Source organism: Panthera tigris, chromosome C1 (genome assembly GCF_018350195.1).
Source record: "Panthera tigris isolate Pti1 chromosome C1, P.tigris_Pti1_mat1.1, whole genome shotgun sequence".
NCBI classification, from domain to species: Eukaryota; Metazoa; Chordata; class Mammalia; order Carnivora; family Felidae; genus Panthera; species Panthera tigris.
In genome coordinates, this window is record NC_056667.1 from 148,356,896 (window position 1) to 148,370,439 (window position 13,544).

The window sequence follows — 13,544 nt, forward strand, 5'->3', positions numbered from 1 at the left end:
TACTACTGTTGGGTCATCACTATTGCAACTTCCTTGTTGCTGTAGGTTTTCCCCAGACCCTGGGCTTCAGTCAGGAACAGAGCGGGTGCATCTGTCCTTCAGGTGTCCAAGGTGATTGTTTAGTAATTCTTTGAGTATAGCTGTGTATTCCCCAAGTGTCTGATTAACCTGAGTTACTTAGAAACCAGAAATCCAAGTGATCAAATGTGAATTGAAGAACCTTATCATACATTACCTGTGCCAATTCCGTGGATACATTTGAAGTTTCTATTACAGAATGAACTATTCACCTAGTAAAAGTTTTCACATTACAATTTACTCAAAGGTAATAAACACTGCACAAAAGTACAAGACCTCACCTCTACTCCAGTACTCCAGTCATTTAAATGTTATTTTAGTCTCAGTACATTTTCAAACAAATGATAGTGATCACTTAACTAACAAAATCTTTCCATCATTTCACGGACAAAAGGGTCTGTCTCATACTGTGGAGAGAAAAAATATCTTGGAGTGGAAGATCTAGATTCTGGACCAGTTCTTCTACTCACTCTCTGAGGCTTAGTTTCCTTATGAACATCAAAAAAGAGGACAATGCTTTGTGAAGCAGTACTAATAGGAAATACTATTCTACAACGTCCATCTCTTCAATCAACCTATGGAACTCAAATTATCCACATCTATTTTGCAAGTAAAATCTTACTTTTTATTTTTTATTTTATTGTTTTTTTCATGTTTATTTATTTTTGAGAGAGAGAGAGAGAGAGAGAGAGAGCACAACCTGGGGAGGGGCAGCAAGGGGGAGACACAGAATTGGAAGCAGGCTCCAGGCTCTGAGCTGTCAGCACAGAGCCTGACGCAGGGCTTGAACCCATAGACTGCGAGATCATGACCTGAGCCAAAGTCAGACGCTTAACCGACTGAGCCACCCAGATGCTCCATAAATCTTACTTTTTAAAGTAAATATAAGATGCATATTTACCATATGCAACTGAAATGTGCAAGTTAGGTTATGTAAATGGGAACAAATATAGATAGAAAGCCTATTACTCATGAGAGACTGTGTACTCTTGATGCGTTTGCTTTAAAGCCATTTAAAATTTTGTTCTATTTTTAACCCATGTCCCTGTTGCATTATTGGAGCTCTTTTTGAATAAACTACCTAATCGTTTACAGTAGTTTTTTAACAAGAAATTAAAACTTTCATATGGCATTTCCAGGGGTTAGGTGACTATGAAATTAAGTAAAAAGGATTGAAAAATATGGGAGAAGTAAGAGTTTAAAAACTTGGGGTCGGGAGGGAACCTGAGTGTAGAAAATTTTCCAGTAATTAAAAATAATCCAGGGGCGCCTGGGTGGCGCAGTGGGTTAAGCGTCCGACTTCAGCCAGGTCACGATCTCGCGGTCCGTGAGTTCGAGCCCCGCGTCAGGCTCTGGGCTGATGGCTCGGAGCCTGGAGCCTGTTTCCGATTCTGTGTCTCCCTCTCTCTCTGCCCCTCCCCCGTTCATGCTCTGTCTCTCTCTGTCTCAAAAATAAATAAATAAAAAAAAAAAACGTTGAAAAAAAAATAATCCAAATAATGGACTAGCTATTTTTGTTTTTACTGGTAACTTTCTAATTTATAGATTTCTTCTTCATTTGTAAAACAAATAAAATACTTGTTTGTGTACCTGACTTTTAGATACATGCAAATCCACAGAAATTATTAACACTAATTACATTTGGGGCATCTTTAGAAGAATTGCATCCTCTTAGTTGAAGTAAAAGTCAGCATCTCATTTTTCATAGATTTTTAAAAGAATCCTCCTTTAGGAAAGGGCAGATTTACTCAAAGTTTAGAATGAATTCGCAAGTGTGATTATTTAATGTGAGCATATGGACTTTGTGACTTTGCTGAGACAAAGACTTCAGGTAGCTATATTCCTGCAACAAATGAGATTCTAATTTCAAACATTTTTCAAATGCAAATCAGGCCCCCATGTGTCATTTTGATGATTTTTTGAGGCATTAATGCAACAGAGTTAGTATTCCTCAATGATCCCCAAAGTCACCCCTTTGCTAAGGATATTTCTCTTCTTGATTATTTTGAACCTGCCAACACAGTCTCTAACCTTCATACAGACAATGACTGATCTCCAAATGACCTATTATTATCTTAAACCAACCTCATTTTAAAGCAACAAAAAAGAAAAATTAAATAGTGCATTAACATTTCATATCAGTGAAGCAGACTTTTTTTGTGCATGAAGTAGTTCTATCCATCTGCGGAAAGATCCATCTTTTGTTTCTCCCTGTGTTTATAGGTTACGTTTTTGAAGGTACTGGTTGAACCTCTATACAGTGGATTGGTTCCCTAAAAAAAACAAAAAAAAAGTTCAAATGAAAGTATGTACATATTATTACATGGTTTTAATATATCTGAATAATTTCATTGTACATTATAAATGAGAAGAAGAGAGTCAGGCTCAAGCTTGGAAGCCATTTGAATAATTTTGATTAATTCCATAGATTCAATATATTCTTATATAATTTCATATATTAGCATTTTAAAATTTATACCTTTTCATTTAATTTTTTATTTTTATTTACTTTTTTAAAAATTTTTTAACGTTTATTTATTTTTGAGAGAGAGAGAGAGAACGCACACGTGCACTCAAGAGAGGGAGGGGCAGAGAGGCGAGAGGGAGACACAGAATCCAAAGCAGGCTCCAGGCTCCGAGCTGTCAGCACAGAGCCCGATGTGGGGCTCAAACTCACGGACTGTGAGATCATGACCTGAGCTGAAGTCAGCCGCCCAACCGACTGAGCCACCCACGCGCCTCCTGTTCATTTAATTTTTTAATATGCAGAACCAGTGCCATATGTGTATCATAAAAATCTGACCCTGTTTGGAAACACACTAATTTATGGATAGAAAACAAGACTTTGACTGTTTTGTTCACTGCTATTTTACCAGAGTTTAAAACAGTGCCTAGCCAACAGCAGGCATTCAGTATTTACTGAACGAATAGAATGAACCATAAGGTGGCCCCAAAAGGAAATAAAAAGTAAAAAATGGGAAAAGTGCACTTGTAGAAGCATGCAAAGACAATGACATAGTATCTGCCTTTAAGAGAGGTGTTGCTGGTGAGAGGCATCACACAAGGGCACAGATAATCTCGCTAACGTGAGATAAAAATTCAGGAGAAACAACTAGCTGCTTGGGAGAAGCAAGGAAAGATCCCTAGGACAGTGAAAACCTGCTCTAGAGAGTGAAAGAATTAGGTAGCATGTGCTTCCTAGAGAATAGCAGTGTGTGAAGCAGAGAGTCACCAGGGACTGGCATGTAGGACACTGGGCGCATGACGGAGTACAGGTCCCAAGGCAGGTTGGGCAAGATGGCTTTGCCTTTGGGGAAGTGCAGAGGATTTGTGCCAATGTCTGGACAATTCAGTTGTGCTCTTTAGGGTGTAGATGTGTTTCTAGGTGCCATCACTGGGACCAGAAAAAGCCAGGCTCTGTAAGTGTTTAAAGAAATACCAAGCTTGATCCTCCAATTTCCCTCCTTTGGTTGAATTGTTCCAGGCAGGCACAAGATGTCTGTGTAAGTTGCAGTTTCTTCTCTCCCACTTTCCAAGGTTGACCACACAGGCTTTGATGTCAGACAGCCTGGTTTCAAACCCAGCTCTACCACATGACCTCAGTTAAGCAATTCTGAGTCTTGGTGTCCTCGTCCACTGGAGGGATTACCAAAGTGCTTACCTCATTCATGAAGTATACTTTAGCACAGTCCCTGACACATATTCAGTGCTCAATAAATGCCGCCTCTTATTAGTTCTTATCTCTACCTCTTCTTCATATTTGGAATTTCCTTCTGTTTAAGTTTTGGAGAGGGTTAGAAAGATACTTTCCCCTGGAGCTTTCACGTTCAACATTTCCAAGCCCACTTCTGCTTGTGTATGAAGTCTAGGTATCACCTATGACCTTACAAATTACTAAATCTTATATTTTGGTCTCCTTATCCTATACATTGTAGAGATTGTGGCAAGTTCTAGACATAGATTTCAAAAACAACTGTATTTGCTTTCCCAGGACATTTCTCTCAGTTCTCAGAAGAACTAAATAAAATTGAAAAACATTCCTGGGCCTTCCACTTGTTGTCCTTGCATTTGCCACAGTGTCTTTATTGTGAGGAGGAATCACACCTGCACCCACTTCTGCTAGAGCCAGTAACCTGACCTCTGAGTAACATGTAACCTTTGTTCATGTGCCTTCAGAAAGATGCTATCTCGGCCATAAGTGCAAATAGGAAACAGGCTCCCTGATGGTGGATGATGAATGAAGTCCAGGTCACCATACTTCTCTATTCCTGAAGTCAGCCTGGATGATTCTGAGGACGCTCCTGTCGTTATTTAGTCCTGCTGCCATAAGAACTTGGAATTTGGAGAGTGAAGGACACACTAATATGGTCTTAAGTGTGGTTGGAGTCTCATTTGGAAACAAAAATCATGTATGAATTCTATTCAGTTTTCAAGACTACAAGCTATTAAGTTTAAGCTGGTTACAGAAAAATAAAGAACTCAGTCGAAGAGGAAAAATGGCAAAAATAAGTACAGGTTGGGATGACAAGTCCTGGAGGAAGAGGAAGGCTTAGGGAAGAGAAAAAATACTCTGAAAGAGTAAATGGGCTGTGAGCAGGGCCAGCTTAGATCTTCATAGGACCAGGAACTCTTTCGTGAACCTCATCTCATGCTATGTCAAACATATTAAAATGCACCCCCATTCCACACTAAGTATAATTTATTGCACCATAAGGGAAGTGACTTGTTACAATGAACTGAATGCATGATGCTATTTTGTAGACATTTAGATGAATGTTCATTTTGATTACAGTGTTCATTCTGTATTTTGAAGCGACTTTATTCAGGGGGTCTCTTGCAAAGCTAGTTGTAGGTCCTGGGCATGATGGCTGAAGCAGACCCCACCATAGTAAGAGGGTAAGGTGGAAGTTGAAAGGTGTAGAAAGAGCAAGTACATATTGCTGGGAGGCAGTTGTGTTTCCTGCCCTCAGCTGACGATCAGAACTCAGGAGAATATGCTCAAACGAGGTTTTGTTGGTAGAAAAAAGGATGGCAATGTGTAGTACTGCCTCCTCTAGGCCACGCAGATGGTAACTCTCCTACAGGTTTCCAGCCAAGCCACAGCCTTGGGTCTCCATTTCAGGTGGGTCTGAATTCTTTCACTGTTTAGACAAGGTTGGGTTTCCCCCACAATGATCTGGGGTGACCAGGCTGATTTCCCCTGAAATCTGGGGGTGCTAATTTAGGCTGTGGATTCTGTAAATGCAGTGGCATATTTCTGGAGCTTGAAAAAGTGGTAATAAGAAAGCTCTTTGTCATGACCCACAGCTCTCTTAATGATTGCCTAACTGCCAAATGCAGACCTGATTTGCTTAGCACAGTACAAAATCAATCCATGACTGCAAGAAATGTCAGACTGAACATTTTTTGCCTCTAGTTAATGACTTGTCATCCTAGAAAAAAATGTCTAATCAAAGATGAATTTAAATATCCTCCCTTTGTGTTTTCATAAAGAATATGGATGGGGAGGTTATTTTTAAAAGTATAATAAAAGGTAACCTTTCTTTATGGCTATGATGAAATGTTTCAAGAGGCAAGAAACGGAGCTCTTTTTGTCTTGATCTCTGTCACCTTTAGAGTCCAATGGAGGCCTATGGGTCAGGAGATCCAACCCACCCCTACTGACTCTGGAGGTCCCCTGGGGTTTGAAGACCAGTCAAAATTAGTTCTCAAGAAGAAACAGTTTTTAGATTAAAAGTGGAATCAAACTGAGGACCCCAAAATGGATGCACTGAGCAACATTGTTTTTTCCAATAGGATATATTAGTGAAATTTGAATTGAATTATTTGAATTAAACCTCTTTTGCATCCAAGTGAATAATTATTACCCAGTTATTATCTAGTCAAGAACATCAAACATTTGTTATTCAAAGAAACTCAGTTTAACAAGGGAATAATATTTTTCATTTATGATTTTATCTGTTTAATGCATATTTTTGTTCCATTTTAGATGAAGAAACAGTAAAAATCAGCATTTAAATTTCAGTCATGTTCTACACCCTGAGGGAACACAATGCATGTTTTGGGGAAATTAACTATTAATTAAAATGTTATTTTAAAGATATTAATCATTTGTCAGTGTTCATGCCTTTGTATGAGAACATTAAAATGTGCTGGTTAGTAGATACACATCACATAATTGCCCAAGTGCTTGTTCGTAGAACACCTGCTTATTATTTCTAGGAGGGTCAAGGCTGTGCTTAGAAGAAGGCTGCAGTTAGGATCGCAGCTCCAGCATGGATCAAAAGTTTGGGAAGTCTGGAGTGGACGGACTTCACTGCATTCTGGGGGATACAGACTGGGGGAGAAAAAAAGGGGTGCTTGGAAGCGGCCCCTGGTTCCCCCCTCTGGAGGCACAGAGGGCGGGGGCTTTGGTGAATGGCTTTCATGCTGGCTGCTTGTGGAGTGAGTAGACCCAGAGGGTCTGGGAAAGGGGCCGGCCCACACCCCTGAGTCCCCAGGGTCCCTGCTGCCTGTCTGGGCCAGGCCGTGGGTGTGAATGTCGCTCTCTCCCTGCCTCCTTTCCGCTGCCCTCTGGGGGTTTGGATTCAGGATTTGTTCCTAGTGTCCAAGACTTTGATAAGAAACTTACCTCTAGAGGCCTATGCTTACCTACAAATCTTGATAGAACAGTTAAAGCTTTTTGATGATAAACTTCAAAATGGCAAAGATGATGAACAGAGAAGGAAAATTGAAACTCTTGAAGAAACAACAAAGAGCATGGTAAAATCAATTAAACACTGCATTGTGTTGCTGCAGATTGCTAAAAGTACTATTAATCCTGTAGATGCAATATATCAACCTAGTCCCTTGGAACCTGCGATCAAAACAATGCCTACTCAGACTGTCTTACCTCCAGAACCTGCTCAGTTGTGTAAGTCAGGGCAGCATCCATCTTCCCTACCAGTTTGACCTGTATTAGCTACCTTGGGACATCATCAGACTCCAACACCAAATAGTACAGGCAGTGGGCACTCACCACCTAGTAGCAGTTTGACTTCTCCAAGCCATGTCAACTTGTCTCCAAATACTGTCCCTGAGTTCTCTTATTCTAGCAGCAAAGATGAATTCTATGATGCTGATGAATTTCATCAAAGTGGCTCATCCCCAAAGCACTTAATAGATTCCTGTGGATCTGCCTCTGTCTTGACAAACAGCAGCTCAGGAAATAGTCGCAAGCGCCCCAATACCACAGAGTCACTTAATTCTTCCATGTCCAATGGAACAAGCGATGCTGACCTCTTTGATTCACATGAGGATAGAGATGATGAAGGGGAGGCAGGGTCCATGGAAGAGCACAAGAGTGTTGTCATGCATCTCTTGTCACAGGTTAGGCTTGGAATGGATCTTACTAAGGTAGTTCTTCCAACATTATTCTTGAAAGAAGATCTGTGTTAGAAATGTATGCAGACTTTTTTGCACATCCAGACCTGTTTGTGAGCATTAGTGACCAGAAGGATGCCAGAGATTGAATGGTTCAGGTTGTGAAATGGTACCTCTCAGCCTTTCACGCAGGAAGGAAAGGATTGGTTGCCAAAAAGCCATACAACCCTAATTTGGGTGAAATCTTTCAGTGTCACTGGACATTACCAAATGATACTGAAGAGAACCCAGAGCTAGTTTCAGAAGGACCAGTTCCCTGGGTTTCCAAAAACTGTGACATTCATGGCTGAGCAGGTTTCCCATCATCCACCCATTTCAGCTTTTTATGCTGAGCGTTTTAACAAAAAGATACAATTCAGTGCTCATCTCTGGACCAAATCAAAATTCCTTGGGATGTCGATTGGGGTGCACAACATAGGGCAAGGCTGTGTCTCATGTCTAGATTATGACGAACATTACATTCTCACATTCCCCAATGGTTATGGAAGGTCTGTCCTCACAGTGCCCTGGGTGGAACTAGGTAGAGAATGCAATATCAATTGTTCCAAAACTGGCTATAGTGCAAATATCGTCTTCCACACTAAACCTTTCTGTGGGGAAAGAAGCACAGAATTACTGCTGAGATTTTGTAGTTCTCCAAATGACAGGAAATCTTTTTGCTCAATTGAAGGGGAACGGAATGGTGTAATGTATGCAAAATATGCAACAGGGGAAAATGCAGTTTTTATAGATACCAACAAGTTGCCTATAATTAAGAAGAAAGTGAGGAAGTTAGAAGATCAGAATGAGTATGAATCCCACTGCCTTTGGAAGGATGTCACTTTCAACTTAAAAATCAGAGACACTGATGCGGCAACTGAAGACAAGCATAGACTTGGAGAAAGACGAAGAGCAGAAGCCCAGGAAAGGAAAGAGAAGGAAATTCAGTGGGAGACAAGGTTATTTCATGAAGATGGAGAATGTTGGGTTTACGATGAACCATTACTGAAAAGTCTTGGTGCTGCAAAGCATTAGGTTGGGAAATGCAATGTTTACACCTGATGACCAGGGCAATAGGCATAATTAAGCACCAATCTTCCTTTGGGAGAACCTATTCACTCCCTTCTTATTGCAGTGGTTCCTATCTCAGGGATACTGGACTTTCTGATGCAGATGAACAATTAAAGCAAGAAAAACTTCCCTTTTTTTCCTTTTCTGTGGCAGTTACAATTGTGACTTCAGTCCTGAGAAAAACTTCAGGTTTTGAAAATAAGATGTCTGCTTTTTCCCCAAACCCCATGCTTTGAAAAGCATTTATGAGTCCCAGTCTTAAACCTTGCATACCAGTTTGGCTGTTTCATAGTTCATATAATTCTGGGTTCTACATATATATATGTAACACATATATAAATATATACCTGATGCCAGATTTTTCATAAATACTCCATCTACTATAAATATTGATTCTTCTGAGTTGTTTTAGAAAATTAGTGCAATGTATTAAAATCAAGTGTTAGGAAATGTCATGGCCTCACCTATAACAACTTTTTTTTTGGAATTGGACTATTAATAGGAATTAGACTATTATTAAATTGTATCTAATGATGGACTATATTTAATTATACTCAGTGCTTCTTAAGGCTTCATAAAGTAATTTTTCCAGTTAAAAAAAAAAAGTTTGGGAAGTCCCTTAACTTCTCTGAGCATCCATTTCCTTACGTTCAAAATGGGATTATCTAGACTACTTCACAGGGTGGTGGTGTTCAACCAACTACTGCTTTTTGGTTTTTTTTGTGTCAACTTAATCATATTCTTTTGCCTGATTGCCCTTTTTAAAAAATTTTTTTTAATGTTTATTTATTTTTGAGAGAGAGAGCGCGCGCACAAGTCGGGGAGGGACAAAGCGAGAGGGAGACACAGAATCCAAAGCAGGCTCCAGGCTGTCAGCACAGAGCCTGCGCGCAGGGCTCGAATTCACAAACTGTGAGATCATGACCTGAGCCGAAGTTGGACACTTAACCGATTAAGTCACCCAGGCGCCCCTGTCTGATTGTCCTTTTGACCATTGTCAGGCATTTGCTTGACAGTTGATGAGAGTTGTAAACACCCACGGCCGGGGGATTAGATGAAGTTAACTGCCCTCAACTTTAGCCTCATAATACTATGTTCTAAGTCACCAGACTAATCTAGCAGGTTACATTTTACCTTGTTAGGGACGGATAAATTATATCCTCATTGCAAATCCAAATTTACTCTCCTAAAGCATTTTATTTAATTATGAATAATTCATACATACACAAAAGAGGAAAGCTGTATAACAAACCTCTATAGACTCATCACCCAGATTCAACAATGATCAAGATTTTGCCACACTTGCTTCACTATTCCCTTCTCTCTTAATGTGAAAAAATTTTTAAGTTTATTTATTTATTTTGAGAGAGAGAGTGAGTGAGAGAGAGACTGAATCCCAAGCAGGCTCCATGCTGTCAGCACAGAGCCTGACAGGGAGTTCGCTCCACAAACTGTGAGATCATGACCTGAGCTGAAATCAAGAGCCAGATGCTCAACCAACAGACCCACCCAGGTGCCCCACTATCCCCTTCTCTCTTTTGGCTGAGTTATTTCAGAGTAAACCTAATCTTCATTTCCTTTCACTTCAAAATGTGGATATTTTCTAGCAAAGTTATCATGCCATTATCTTACCTAGTCAAATTAATCATAATTCCTTGCTATCATTCTAATATCCAGTCTATATTATCCTCCTTCCAGGTGTCCAAGAAATGTATTTTTACAGTCAGACTGTTCAAATCAGGATCGAAACAAGATCCATGCATTGAATATGGTTGTTGTGTCTAAAGGCATTTTTAATAGGAAGATGAAGTAGCTGAATATTTTTGTTGTCCATTGTCCTGCACTGTATCTTAGCATTACTTCAAAATAATTGGATGATATATAAACATGTCTTATCAAGATAAATTTATCCAAAACAGAAATTCCATTTGCTTTAAGAATTGAGGATATCACTATATAATTAGAGGGAAAAAAATGTTAATATCAACTTATTGGGGCAGATGAACACAAAAGAGCATTGCGTTTGCCTGTATTTTCTCCAGTGAAATCACTGTTTTTAGAATCAGCAATGTAAGATAATTGCTATTAGATAGCTGGCACACTATTAGAAATAGAAAGATGAAATTAAAACCATGAAATTGTTTCTATGGCCCTCTAGAAATGTAATTATCTCTCCTGTGGAAAAGAAACACAGAAAATTGGAGTCCTGTTTTGTGTTTGTCTACTGTGAAGGGGAGACACATAAATTATATCTATTGAGTATACGTACTTAAAGGTTGACACTTTTTAGGTATTTTTCAGGTAGCTGTTTAAAATTTGTTATTGAGAAGAACTACCTGAATGATATATATATATATATATATTTTTTTTAACCTGAATGATATTTAAAAGGTCTTCTCAACTTGGCATTGTAACTTATTATAAGTAATGAGTATTTCTATGGAAATTGGCACGAACTGTAATACTACTCACGAACATTATTCTGTTGGCTATAACACAACTGATCTATGGAAGTGTTTAGATACAGCACCTATGCTTTATCAAGAGGGGCCTGAATGATCCTCCTGGTGGTAATGATTAAATGTATCTCCTTTATGTCCCTAAACAGTATATAAGGAGTTTCAAGAGACTCTTCAGAGTGGGGGAAATCCCTACTGCACTGAGAGACAAATGTATGCTATGAGCGTTATTTGGGTCCCAAATAGCTATCTGGGTTCCTTTGTCCTCAACAAATCAAAGCTGTTAGGGACATGGTGAGAGGGGTAGGGAAAGAACCAGTGAAATCACTCTCTTTTAGAGCAGAAGAAAGCTGACACCCATCTCTTTCATGAGTCACTTTCTCCCGGAGACAAGGGATAGCCCCCAAGTGTTTACATACCGTTTGCCACTTGGCCTTTGACCGTTCTGCTTCAAATTTGGCAACTTCTTTACGATCATGAAATGACACCAACAGCTTCCAAATGCACAGGAGGACAACCCCAATGAGAAGAATAGCCAGTGAAACCCCCAACATGATCATGGGAATGTTTGGGGGCTTTGGACAGTCTGTGGAAACAAAGAAAATTATATTAAGAAGATGGTATAATCTTGTGAGGCAGAGAAAAGATTTCTCATTAAAATGTCCAACTGTATTTTTTCTCCAGTAGAGGGAAAATTGTAACAAGTTTTGTTTTGATGAATTAAAAAAAATGAGTTACTTGTTGAAAGATAGCCCTATTCCTATGAAGTAGAACAAAAGATAAAGTTCTGTTATTTAAAGCAAATGGATATATACTTGAATGGCTGACTCAAAAAGAGTTAGAATCCAAGAATGAGGTTCATATACACAGAACATGTAAAGGACCATGAAAAAGACTATAGTTTAATTCCTAAAAATGGTCTCTTCTGGATACATGATAGAATAGAAATGAAATGTGTATGTGTGCACACATTCACACACAAACACATGATATTACTTTTTTATGGATTTCCTTGAAACATAAACTGTCTAGGAGATTATATTCAGAATTATATAAAACCCACCCCCTGAGAAGTTTACTACTTGCCGCTGCTTCTTTTTTTAATCGAAGACAATGATGGCTATTTGTTTTATTTTAATACTAATGTAGTGCTCTGGTGTCCTAGAAAGTTCCTGGACTGGGGTCAGGGGAGGTGGTTTCAATTCCCATCTGATGTAGCTCTCTGAAATCCATCAAGTCCTTCGATCTCTCTGAGTTCCAGGACCTTCATCCATGAAACAAAGGTGTAGGACTTCAGTGTTCCCTTAACTTCCCTGAGGATAAGGTTGAGCTCAGGTGCTTATGCTTATTAAACCCACAGCTTCCAGTGGGGCGCCCGGGTGGCTCAGTTGGTTAAACGTCTGACTTTGGCTCAGGTTATGATCTCAGAGTTGGTGGGCTGGAGTCCTGCTTCGGGCTCTGTGCTGACAGCTCAGAGCCTGGAGCCTGCTTCGGGTTCTGTGTCTCCCTCTCTCTCTGCCCCTCCCTGGCTCACCCTCTGTGTCTCTCTGTCTCTCAAAAATAAATAAAACTGTTTAAAATTTTATAATAAATAAATAAATAAATAAATAAATAAATAAATCCATCCACTGCTTCCTAGAGCCCAGAGATTCTGATTCAGTGGGTCTTAGATGGAGCCACAGACTTTTTATTATTAGCAGTATCCCAAGTGATTCTTATCTTCAGGGAAGTTTGGGAAACTAAAATTTCTGTATAGTCCTTTCAACTTGAACATTCTATGAAATGTTATTTTGACTCTATTGATGATATTAATATAATTTCACAATTACACAGTGCCTTCCCTCATTGACAGCAGAATGACTAATAATTTTTGCAGTATGCCTGAGAGATGATACATTTCTTAATGAAACATTATAATTAAGCTCTCCCCTTGCTTCCACGAGGAAAAAAATCCCACATAAAAATTATCATTAAATATCTGCCTCCCTCTGCAAGAAGTGAGGCAAATCTGTGGTATCTGGGGAGGAAATGAATCATGCTTAGTTTAGCCTAACTCTTATTGCTTTTAGATATTTAATCAGGAGAGTTATACACATGGGATGAGTGATGCTGCTTTCAAGGTAAGGATCTATAACTGATCTGAATTTGAGCAGGACTAATGACCCCACAACAGCATGATGCTTGGCCTCAGACACTTTTGTTCTTTGGACAAAAAAACCATGTAAGGAGATTATGCAGAACTAAGTAAAGGAGCTAATGAAATAGCTACTCCAGTATGAAGATCTAAAGACTGTTTCTAGCACAGCAAATGAACCATAGCTGCTTCTAAGAGGTTAGCAACACTCCTGCAAAGAAAGTGGGAGGCGTGTGTCAGTGAGAATATACACTAGCTGCATCTTTGACAATGAAATGTTTGGGATGGAGCATCATAGCATGTTCTTGCCGAAAGCAAGATGAAGCTTACTAGGACCCTGCCACCAGAATGTGAATTAGGATGGCTCTCCAGTAGAGAATAAATAAAGGAGGAACAGGCAC

General features: G+C 39.4%; 1 protein-coding gene and 1 pseudogene across 1 annotated transcript in view; one reads left to right on the forward strand and one right to left on the reverse strand.

The window, feature by feature from the left end:
* Positions 1-1,607: 1,607 nt before the first annotated feature.
* ITGB6 (integrin subunit beta 6) overlaps positions 1,608-13,544 on the reverse strand; it is a 75,275-nt gene continuing 63,338 nt past the window's right edge. The window contains exons 15-16 of the mRNA XM_007078462.3: positions 11,429-11,595; positions 1,608-2,351 (exon numbers count right to left, since the gene is read on the reverse strand). Coding sequence (XP_007078524.2) covers positions 2,253-2,351; positions 11,429-11,595 — 266 coding nt within the window. The 3' untranslated portion in view covers positions 1,608-2,252. The remainder of the gene's footprint in view (positions 2,352-11,428; positions 11,596-13,544) is intronic.
* On the forward strand, positions 6,772-8,668 carry LOC102949380 (annotated as a pseudogene).